General features: G+C 43.1%; 1 protein-coding gene across 1 annotated transcript; it reads right to left on the reverse strand.

Annotated features, from left to right (window-relative positions):
- Positions 1–2,658: 2,658 nt before the first annotated feature.
- Positions 2,659–5,291, reverse strand: LOC134874832 (zinc finger MYM-type protein 1-like). Its single transcript, XM_063899049.1, has 2 exons — positions 4,324–5,291; positions 2,659–3,146 (listed from the first exon to the last, which is right to left on the reverse strand). The coding sequence occupies exons 1-2, from the start codon at positions 5,284–5,286 to the stop codon at positions 3,108–3,110; spliced, it is 1,002 nt and encodes a 333-aa protein (XP_063755119.1). The 5' UTR covers positions 5,287–5,291; the 3' UTR covers positions 2,659–3,107.
- Between the last annotated feature and the right edge of the window lie 6,445 nt (positions 5,292–11,736).

Genomic DNA, 11,736 nt, shown 5'->3' on the forward strand with positions numbered 1-11,736 from the left:
GGAAGCAGCCGTCTGTCGGTTCTGGTTCCACTGTTTCTTGTCTCGGTTGCTGAAGCAGACTTTGCTCCGTGTTTGGTGTCGCTGTGCCGCTGTAACTAAACTCTGTCACTCACTGCCTCACTCGACAGTGACTGAAGTCGCTTCAGCGCGCATGTCACAAAACGAGATGAATCGTGGGACAGTTTATGGGCAACGAGCGTCTGTTGTAAGAAATAATAATCAATATTATGTGTAATTACCATACTGTTAGACCACATCTACAAGGAGAATGTACCATTATTCTGAAAACCGTTTTAATTTGAAACTGTTTATTTTGTAGCCGGATGTTGTTTTTAGCCTCAGATAGCATATAGCTAATATTGTATTGTATATGAGTAGAGGGAGAAGGACGCGTGGAGTTACATACTAAACACACCGCCTCTACCTTTCACTCATTGATGCTGCAATGATACTATTGCGTGTTTAATAACTGATAAACTTCAGAAGGATTGCATAATGGAATATCGTAGATGAGAGCTTCAAGACTTCGCTAACAAGCTGGCGAAGTCAATAGAAGAGTCCGTAGAACCATATGACGACAACCGGCCAACAGGTTCCAGCCCCCGCTACCAACCAATGAGAAGACGAGAACGGAGCTCATCTTTATTTTGAAGTTGTTTATTTTATGACCGGAAAGGGATGGTTCTATAAAACATGTTTGTATTGTGAAATTTCTCTTTTGTTCCGGACCGCCAGACAGTAACTACTGATGAGCTCCATTCATTCAGAGTCCTGTGGATGCTGTACCGGGCTATTGAACCACAGCTGTGAAACTTTGTAAAACCTACTGCTGCATCCTTTTATTAAAATACTCATTTTAAAACTTATAAGAGGAGCTTCACTTCGTTTTCTTTTAAATCGACCCCTGGACTTCGAATAAAAGAACATTTCTTACACGGGCCACATAAAATGAGGGCCTTGAGTTTTAGACGTATGATGTAGACCAGGGGTGCCAAATACGTCAATCGCGATTGACCAGCCAATAGCAAAGGTAGTGTGGGTAGGTCGCAGGGCATTGAAAAAAAATTTGCCTATCATCCATCCTTACTATTATTAGCCTTCCAATTTATACAATTCTACCAAAGAAAGGGTATAAAAATGAGTGGGGAAGCTGGACCAAAAAAGAAACCAAAAACTTACAACTTCCATCCAGAATGGGAGGAAGACTTCTTTTTCACAATCTCATATTCGAAGTGCGTTTGTCTGATCTGCAAATCTACGATCGCTATTTCGAAGAAGGGAAATGTGGAGCGGCACTTTCGGACAGTTCACAGAACTTACGACACTGACTTTCCTCCAAAAAGCGAGCTGAGAAAAGAAAAGGTGAAGGAACTGAAATCACAGTTGTCCGGATAGCAGGCATTTTTCACAAAGGTGACTTCAAAAGCGAAGGCAGCCACCGAAGCATCGTTCAGGGTGAGTCACGCCATCATTAAGCACAAAAAGTCCTTCCAAGATGGAGAGATGATAAAAGAGGCATTCGTTGAAGCAGCTGACTCGTTGTTTCGGGACTTTAAAAACATTGCGATTGTTTCTCACTGCAAATGGACGAGTCTACAGATGTGTATCTACAGATACTACAGATACAGAGACAGTATCTACAGATAATGTACAACTGAGCTGTATCACTTAAGTGATACAGCTCAGTTGTGCATTTTTATTCGGATGGTGTTTACAGATATGACTGCAAAAGAGGAGATGTTAACAATACTGCCCATGAAAGAACACACGCGGGGAGAAGACATTTTCCAGTCTTTCAAAAACTTCATCGAAAAGTCCCAGCTCCCTCTGTGCAAATTGGTGTCAATCAGCACGGATGGTGCGCCCGCAATGGTTGGCCACTCGAATGGATTTATTGCCAAGTGCAGGGAGGACGATGCTTTCCCCAACTTCTTCAATTATCACTGCATACTACACCAACAAGCATTATGCTCAAAAATGCTTAACATGAAAGAGATAATGGATCATTCTGAGTTGTTGCTACACAGTGATGTGAGATGGCTTAGTAGGGGGAAACTCCTGCAGAGATTTCGAGAGCTCTGTCCTGAGATAAAAGAGTTTCTCCTTGTCACTAAACAGGCAGAATGCAACCAACTAAATGACGATCAGTGGCTGCTAGACGTGGCATTTTTAACGGATCTGACCAACATGTTGAATGACCTTAATTTAGAACTGCAAGGAAAAGACAAAACCGTGGTCAATACAATTAGCTCAGTTAATGCTTTCAAACGAAAATTGCAACATTTGTGCTAAAAGCTGCAGCGCCATGATTTGGGGAACTTCCAAAACCTTGCGTCAGAGCTGGAGACGCAGACGCAGGCTTGTGCGCAACTTGACATTGCGCTTTACACAGTGCAGATTGGGACAATTGTGTCAGAGTATGACAAACGCTTTCAAGACTCTGCTTTACTCGAGCCAGTCGCTACATTTATGTGCTACCCATTTCAGGAAGATGTTGAGGTTGATTCACTCGCATCAACAATTGCAATGCTGTTTCACCTGAACTCCTCTGGAGTGGAGGATGAGATGTTGACACTACAAGCTGACATTCAGCTGAAGGCCAGGCAGTGGCGGTCTTAGCAATTTGGGGGCCCAAGGCGAATTTAGCTAGGGGGGCCCTCAACATTAATATGCGAGAAATAAGTTTCAGATATCACACCATCGTATGTCAAAATGCGAAGTATTTATTGAACAAAATTAGTTAAAAAAGGAAATAGGCAAAGTTTGTGTACGTGCATGTGTGAGAGAAAGAGAGAGAATGAGTATGTGAGAGAGGGGTGTGTGTGTGTGTGTGTGTGTATGTGTGTGTGTGTGTGTGTGTGTGTGTGTGTGTGTGTGTGTGTGTGTGTGTGTGTGTGTGTGTGTGTGTGTGTGTGTGTGTGTGTGTGTGTGTGTGTGTGTGTGTGTGTGTGTGTGTGTGAGTGAGTGAGTGAGAATGCATGTGTATGAGAGGGAACATATGTGGGAGTGAAAGAGAGAGAGAGAAAGGGTATGTGACTGAATGAGGAGAGATTGAGTAGAGTGTGTGTGTGTGTGTGTGTGTGTGTATGTGTGTGGGGCACCGGTTTTCATGCATCAGGGTCGGGGATGTGTACATCTGTAGAAATCTAGAACAGAAAAGAATAAATGCAAACACATTACCAGTTAACACATTGTGTAATATGATACATAGTATGCACAACCATTCAATTTGCTTGAGATGATAATGATTAATTATCAAGCAGGGTTCAAGTAGTCACAGGAATGCACTGCAAAATCATTACCTCACTTCTTGTCCCTGTCTCTGTGCTGTCCTCCTCTCTCTCCTTCTGCCTCTCTGTTTCTATACCTCTTCTGCTTCTCTCTCAGTGGTATGTCCATGTGTCTCAAGCTTACTGTCACTATCTTCCTGCTTCTTTTGTCCTGTTTATTTCTCTTCTTATGAACACTGAACAGGTGGCAGTTTTTTCTTAAACAAATCTGACCTTTCTCACTTTGGCCTCTGCGAATAGGGTTATAACTGCATCCATGTCAAGGGACTGTTGGACCTCATGCTCTATTGAGATTGTGGCAAGGGCAGACAGCCTATCCTGGGCCATTGTAGACCGCATGTATGTTTTCAGGCGTTTCAGGGTGGAGAAGCTTCTCTCACCTGAAGCCACCGTCACAGGGAGAGTAAGGAGATGTCGTAAGGCTATGCTGACGTTTGGGTAAATGTCTAAGACATTCTCCTTGTAGATGTGGTCTAACATTTGAAGTGGAGAGGTGATGTACTGGAGGGAAGGACTGGACAGCTCCTTTGAGCTCCATCTTCAGGTCGTCTCCATCTACATCTCCTATCACTTCCTCCAGCTTTCGGCAGCAACCATCCAGTTTCCCTGTCTGAATAGTGCCTCTTAATGAATCGGATGAGTAGAGGAACCCATAGAGGTCAAAGAAGACCTCCATGTTCGAGAATCGCTCCATTAAAGTGGACCTGGCTGTGTCCACTAGATGGAGAAAAAACTCTCTTTTAAAGAGCTCCTCCGGAGTAGACATATGCTCATCTCTTCCCTCATAATCAAACTGCCTCTTCCTTTTTCTCTGTCGCACAACAGGCCAGCTCATCTCCACCTCCATCTTTTCTGCCACTTCCCTGGCATCTGTTTGTGCAGAATTAAAGCCACACTCCCTGTATTCTTCCAGATAGTCTGCCACTGCCATGACCTCTCTCCTTAGTGTCTCAATAGACACACTGGGGCTCTGCAAGATTTTACTGACACGGTTTATGTGGTATAACACATCGTACCAAACAAAGGTGCTCACCATGAATGACCACTTCATCATGTTCTCCTTGAGGCTGTCAGCAGTGGAGGCGCATTCTGGATCTTTCTTCAATGTTGCATGCTTGTGCACAGCTGTCAACGCATCAACGATCTCTGGGAGTTGGTAGCGCACAGCCTTGACAGCATCCACCCGGCACTCCCATCTTGTAGTGGACAAGGCCTTGACTGAGAAAGCTTTCACATGCTCCTGAAGGATGGTCCAACGCTGAACAGAGCCACTAAACAAAGTGTACAGCCTTTGTAGTGTGCCAAAGTATCCCAGAGAAATGGTTGAGGACTTTGCAGCATCCCCCACCACCAGGTTTAAGGTGTGGCTGCCACATGGCACACACAGTGCTTTGGGGTTGAGTTCCAACATCCTCGCCTGGACACCCTGTGTTTTGCCTTGCATGTTACTGCCATTATCGTAAGACTGGCCTCGGCAGTTGGAGAGGTCCAACCCCAATCTTTCCAGGTGTCCTAGAAACAGCTGCAGAAGACCTTGGCCAGTGGTGTCATCTGCCACAAGAAATCCCATGAAGTGCTCATGGATAGAAACTCCCTTTGTGAGCTCACAGTTGACAATTCGCAGCAGCACTGATAGCTGCTCATTGTGGCTTACATCTGGAGTGCAGTCCATGATGACTGCATAGTATTTGGCCCTCCTCACACGCTCCACTAAGGCATCAGTGGTGCACTGGGCGACAAGGCATATCAATTCATTCTGTATGCGTTTGCTCAGGTAGGTATCAGCAATCTGTTTCGCTTTCATTTTCCAGAGATGCTCCTTCATCACAGGGTCAAATTTGGCCATTAACTGTACTTGCCCCAGGAAATTTCCATTCCCATGCTCGAATAACTTCTCCCTGTGCCCTCTAAATGCCAGATTATACTGAGCAAGATGGCAAACAATTGCAAGCAATCTTTTCATCACTTCTCTGCATCTAATGACTTCAGCTGTCATGAGATTCTGTGCCTCCTGATCTATAGCTGAGCCCAGTGGCGGTGCGTCAATAGTGGGCGCTTGGGCGCCGCCCACCCTGACTTTTTGAGTTAAAAAAACGTTATATATACAACATAATTGAAATAAGAAATGTACCGTGTTTATGGGTTAAATGTGTATGGGAGACCACTGTCAAGAACCGCTAAAATGTGTCCGGACATAATATATTGCCATTCGCCTTTTCTGAGAATAGGCAGGTCGGCTACCGTCCGTGGGCGCCGATAACATGGGAGTCTATAGGAGAGCTTATACTTTTCTCAGTCATTTTAGCAAGGATAGCTTTTCATTGGAGGATGAAACTTAGATCTGTGGGCGCAAATCTTTGCGCCCACAGCCAATGGCATTGTTTCTTAGTTGAATGTGACATTCTTAGATACGCGATTGGACTATTTCGGCGAATCAGCATCGTTATCATTCCCTAACCACAAGCGTAAAGAGCAGCACCGTAGCTAGCTGAAACTTAGATTGAGTGAATATGGCGACATTGATGGCTGAGAACTCCGTGCAAGCTCTACTTAAAACACCGTTTCATCGACTATCAGATGTCGAAAAGAAGAAATTGAAAGACTTGGGACCCGAGCGTCCGGATTTAAACATCCAACAGACGACCACTGATCGCGGGAGAACCTACACTCGGACTTTCTCCTCAAACTTGTATGCTAAGCAGAATTGGTTAGCTGGTTGTACAGTGAGCAATGCCTTTTTTTGTTTCCCTTGTCTGTTATTTCAAAGTCCTGGGACTGAAACACTTTGGACTACAACCGGGATGAAGGATCTAAAGCACTTCACACAAAAATGTAAGAAGCACGAATGTGGCCGCAGCCACCTAACCAACTGTCTTAAGCTAAACCTCTAAAAAAGTGCTATTTAAACCGTGCCGCCCAACTGCGCCCCCCCCAAAAAAATGTTCACCAGCCGCCACTGGCTGAGCCACTTTGAAGGCGTGCATTTAGTGTGTGCCAGGCACCCATATTCTTCACATGTGCAGCAGACCTCTCGTGCTGCTTGAGGTGAACCTGGAGATTATTCCAGTGATTAAAACCGTTGGTGGAGCTAAGCTGTGTATCTCCCTTGCCAAAAAGTTGGCAACAAAAACATTTGGCTGCGTCCTTAGCCTTGCTGTACACTAGCCACGTCCTACTTATCCTTTCTCCATTTTTCATCTGCATATGGTAGTTCGCAGTTGTGAACCGCCGACCCTTTGCATTTTTGGGGAATTCTGATTGTTGCTGCACAGGCCCTCTTTTAACCAATTCGCACCGTTCTCTGTCATTGACTACTGTGGGCCACAACCCCGGGTCATCACCAAGAGCATCACTTTCTTCTGGGTGGTCAGAATCAGAAACGGCAGCAGTAGGCCTACTCACCGCATCCTCCACGGCATTTTCCTCATCTTTGCTGTTGTCATCAGTGCACAAGCACGATGGGTTAAGCTCCTCTCCTCCTCCTGTTGGATCAACAGCCGGAGCCGGCGGCACCTCCTCCTCCACCAAAACATTCGGGTCCGGTGTTGTCACGCTTTTAAAAAAGCTTGTCAGTTTTCGAAGAGACTCTGTTTTTAATTTAGCCTCTCCCTTTGTTTTCGTTTTTGTAGCGCCACTTGGGTAGTGGCGCTTCATGTTGCTAAATATTCTAGAAGTTCACGGCTTTGCTCACGAGTCACAACACTTCATTTCACCTCGCTTCCGTCTTTCACAAGGAGCAGCGTTCGCGGTAGCACCCATTGCGCATATGTGCGCAGCACTGCTCAATCACAATGCGTCCTTTCGCACTGTGCTCATTTGCATACATGCGCAGGCATGTTGTGTGAGAACATAGCGAATGTTTTTGAACTGTCGTCTAGCGCACATGGCATGCATGGATGGAATATTCCATTTTAACGCGAAAGAGAGGGGGAGTGCACGGAATCTGTATTTCTTTGTAATTTATTTTGTTGTTCTTGTTTCCAATTTAAACATACAAAAATCACCATTTATAAAAATCGCCATTTATTTGTGAATTACTGTGCAAAGGGCCACAATTACCAGCTGTAGGCCTATGGGAAGTTTACAGCTCCCAGTCAGGGGGGGCCCTACAGATGGCGGGGCCCAAGGCGGTTGCCTACCTATGCCTCTATGCAAAGACCGCGCCTGAGGCCAGGGCTCATGGACAGTTCTGGATCTTACTCACAGAGGAAAAGTACCCAAACATGAGGAAATGTGCTACCTTCTTGACTGCATTATTCGGCTCCTCTTATTTATGCGAGTCAGCCTTTTCCCACATGAAGATTATTAAGTCCAATTACCGTTACACCATGACTGATGATCATTTGGAAGGGTGCTTGAGGATGGCTACCAGCTGCTACTGCCCGGACTATGCAACCCTGGCTGATTCCATTCAGTGCAACTTATCAGAGTAAGGTAATGACCAAAAATGTACTGAGTTGTACTGTGACATACGGGTTGATGCAGTTATGCAAGGTACACCAACATAAGGTATGCTCAGTATATATATATATATAAACAAATATATGTTTAGCATTTTTAATGTAAGTAGATCATTTTGACTTCATCATCTTAAAAGTGTGGGCAGCCCTGATGTAGACTGACTAGACCAGATGCCTTCTATCAGAGCACACGTGTGTGTGTGTGTGTGTGTGTGTCAGTGTGTGTGTGTGTGTGTGTGTGTGTGTGTGTGTGTGTGTGTGTGTGTGTGTGTGTGTGTGTGTGTGTGTGTGTGTGTGCGTGTGTGTGTGTGATATTACCACATCTTATCTCTGAATGTCATCCTGTCTCTGTGATGTTCTGTGTAAAATGTCTGAACGATGCATTATCTCAAATTGAATTCAAAAATGATTTCAAATGAAAGGTTCTATGAATCACACAGAGATGTATTAGTCAGCTGAGTAAATGCAGGAAATAGCTAGTCAGATCCAGAGAATGGACCGGAAGCAACAGGACTTCTTAGTTATCATGAAGAGAATGAACTCTGCTTCACAAACAAATTGCTAATTTACTAACCTGCTAATCAGCTGAAGGTTTGTTAGACACATAGACATTTTGTAACTATTTAAATGTAATATATATTTCCAAATGTATCTATTTTTAGATACAGGAACTCAAATCGGGATTACATTCAGAATGTATATATGTATTTTACTGTTGCTTTCTATATTGAGAATGTGTCAGATCTGCATGATACACACCGTTTGGTTTCCTACCAGTCTCTGTGGCAGTGTTTTTACCTGAAACAAGCCTCCAACTGTGAATATAGTTTCACTTTAGGTTTGGGTCAATAACTAACTTCAATTATTCATGTTTGCTGTATAAAATGTTGGGGAGTTTAATAATTAAAACAGATATTGTATTCCCTCCTGACTTGTCTATGTGCAAGTGCCATCCGACCTCTACAGCTAATTCAGAATGCTACAGTCCGACTGGTCTGCAGCCTCCCCCGGTTCTCCCACAATACACCGCTCCTCTGCTCCCTTCACTGGGACCAGCACGCACACCCCAGCATGTGCACTTGGTACACGTGGTCCACCCCAACAAAGACTTGTCTGTATGCTATCCTGGCTCCTTAATGGTTTGACGAGCTTCCCACAGATGTCAAGACAGTGCAGAGTGTAGCCCTTATGTTGTGATCGGGTCTCCCGTGACCCATTTCAAGTTAAAATTATATAATAACCCTCAAGTTTTTTTTATCGGAACAAGGCTTCATGATATCCTCCACAACAGCTACATACACACTACAAAACTCATTTTGACAATTTTAGCCAAGTCTGAAAGTTTCCCCCCAATAGTCTATAATATGGTGTTCGGGTCTGGGAAGACCCAGCAGTGCCTTATTGTGGGTGACTCTAGGTCAAATTTGGCCCAATCAAGATTCATCTTTGACTTTAGACACCCTACCCCCAACCCCTTCCTCCATCATAACAATAATTTGAAATTGTATTCTAATAATACCCTAATATATTCAGATAACATAATCATCCTCTGTCTTCACTAAAAGGAATTTAATGAGTGAATTGAATCCCATTTGTTACTTAATAATATGTGGTGTAATGTGTTTTGGGGCCATACAATAAAATAACAACAGGATTGTACAGTTATGACTGCATAATATTCAGTAAAAACCATATTGGATGATTGTCATTATTTTTGAGTGTTTTGGGACTGAGTTAAATCATGGGTCAAAATTGACCCGCGAACACCATGAACGGAAACAGCTTTCCAAAACAAATGTAGCACTTAAGAGTCTAACTTATGCATTAACAATGTTTGCTTGTTTGAAGTTAATGTTTCAGCATTGTTTTTATCATCCTGAGTTTGATAACTGTATGGTTTATTGCACCTATTGGTTGTTTCTTTGAATAAAAGCGTCAGCTAAATGCTATGTGATGTAATTCCTTTTATTTGAGATCATTCACAGCTACTCTGCGGTGATCGGACTGCTTAACAGTGTCTGTCCTCTGTGAGTGACTGCAGGAGGAAAATAGCCTAAAATGAGGACAGGGTTAATAACTCTGTAGAGTCTTGTGGTGTAGATGGCCCCCCAGCTATGAGGAGCTACGAGAAGAACCAACACCAAAATATCAAGCCGGTTGGACTGCAGACTAAAGCTCAGGTGGACACTTTATAATAGCTCTCACTGCCAGAAGACAAAGGTCCACAGGGCTAAGATTATCAGAGGGGCTCCTATTATTGAACTTGCAGTGTGGACTTGTGTCTATGTTCAGCAGTGAGAGTCTTTATTAAAACACTGTTGATGTGTTTTTACACCAGCTGCTCCTCACAGCTCCAAACATCACTTTAGTCAGATTCAGAATCAGAATCAGAATTACTTTATTTATCCCAAACTGGGACACTTTTGATTGCAGCAGCGAAATACAGAAAGAAGAATAACAAATTACAAATAATAAGAGCTAAAAATAAAAATGAGAAATATACAATGTACAAATAGTGCAGTGAAATGGAAGATGTATATCATATATAAATATGTATATCAAGGACCCCTAAGCTACTAAAACACATGGCGAAAGATTTTTTTCCTCCCAAAATAAGAAGTCATGCCATAGAGGGTTGAATAAATATAATGTAAGGTACAAGGTTAAGTTTCAAGGGGTGCATGTTAGGTCCAGTTCATAAGAGAGGCTACGGAGCAGTGAGTTGTCTGCCAGTCAGAGGGGGATTATTGTAAATTGTTATTGCAGTGGGCAGGAATGTTCTACTCTAAGTTCCCCATTATGAGTTATTTGGACGAACTGTTCACCAAGTGGGAATCTTAATTGTATATCATGAAGAGACACACAGAATAAACCTTTACTGATGTAAACATAACCAGTCCTTTACTCCTAGATATGTTCCTCAGTTGATAGTTTTAATGTGACTGTTGAAATTCAGGTCAGAGTCCATGACTGCACCTACATTTCTGGCGTTATCTGTTGTTTTGAACATTGCTGACTGAAGCTCAGCACTGACTTTTTGTCGTTCCTCCTTTGATCCAAAAACAATTACCTCGGTTTTGTCTTTGTTTAATGGAGAAAGTTCTGACTCATCCAGTCATTGATTTGTTCAATGCACTTACTCAGTTTTTGAATTGGAGCAGAGTCTCCTGGTGAAATGGTAATGTAAATGTGTGTATCATCTGCATAGCTATGGTAACTTGTTTTGTTGCTTTTCATTATCTGAGCCAGTGGTAGCATGCAGATGTTAAAGAGAAGAGGCCCCAAAATGGAGCCTTGAAGAACCCCACATGTCATATTTGTCAGCTGTGATGTGTAGCTGCCTATAGAGACAAAGTGTTTCCTGTCCTTTCAGCAGGATTCAAACCAATTTACAACTGTTGCCGAAAGTCCCAACCAGTTTTCTAGTCGGTCTAGTAATATGTTGTGGTCAACAGTGTCAAATACAGCGCTGAGATCTAATAATACTAACACTGAGATTCTGCCACTGTCTGTGTTTAAGTGGATGTCATTGAAGACCTTAACAAGAGCAGTGTCAGTGCTGTGATGCGGTCGAAAGCCTGACTGGAACACATCAAAACAGTTATTTAAAAGCAAGAAATTACTCAGCTGTTTAAAAACTACTTTTTCAATGATGTAACCTAGAAATGGGAGGTTTGATATGGGCCTGTAATTATTCATTACTGAAGCCTCCAGATTATTCTTTTTTAAGAGCGGTTTAATTACTGTAGTTTTTAGGGCCTGTGGAAATACACCTGAGTGAAGAGACCTGTTTAATTTACTGCAGGCACTTGTACCGTGTATACTTGTACTGCAGGTACTTTAAATGATGGAGTCATGTGAGCTGAGCAGCTTAATGAAGAATCTTTATTTTAAGAAAAATAAATGAATCTGAGGGACAGACGACGAAATGTGAAACAAAGACGTGCAGAGAGGTGTGTGTGTGTGTGTGTGTGTGTGTGTGTGTG

This window comes from Eleginops maclovinus, chromosome 13, assembly GCF_036324505.1.
Source record: "Eleginops maclovinus isolate JMC-PN-2008 ecotype Puerto Natales chromosome 13, JC_Emac_rtc_rv5, whole genome shotgun sequence".
Classification (NCBI taxonomy): Eukaryota; Metazoa; Chordata; class Actinopteri; order Perciformes; family Eleginopidae; genus Eleginops; species Eleginops maclovinus.

Coding starts and splice junctions, on each gene's coding strand:
- LOC134874832 (XM_063899049.1), bottom strand. CDS start 5,286: ATGACAGCTGAAGTCATTAGATGCAGAGAAGTGATGAAAAGATTGCTT. Junction 3,147..4,323: donor TGATGAAGTGGTCATTCATG/GTGAGCACCTTT, acceptor TTTCTGTTCTAG/ATTTCTACAGATGTACACAT.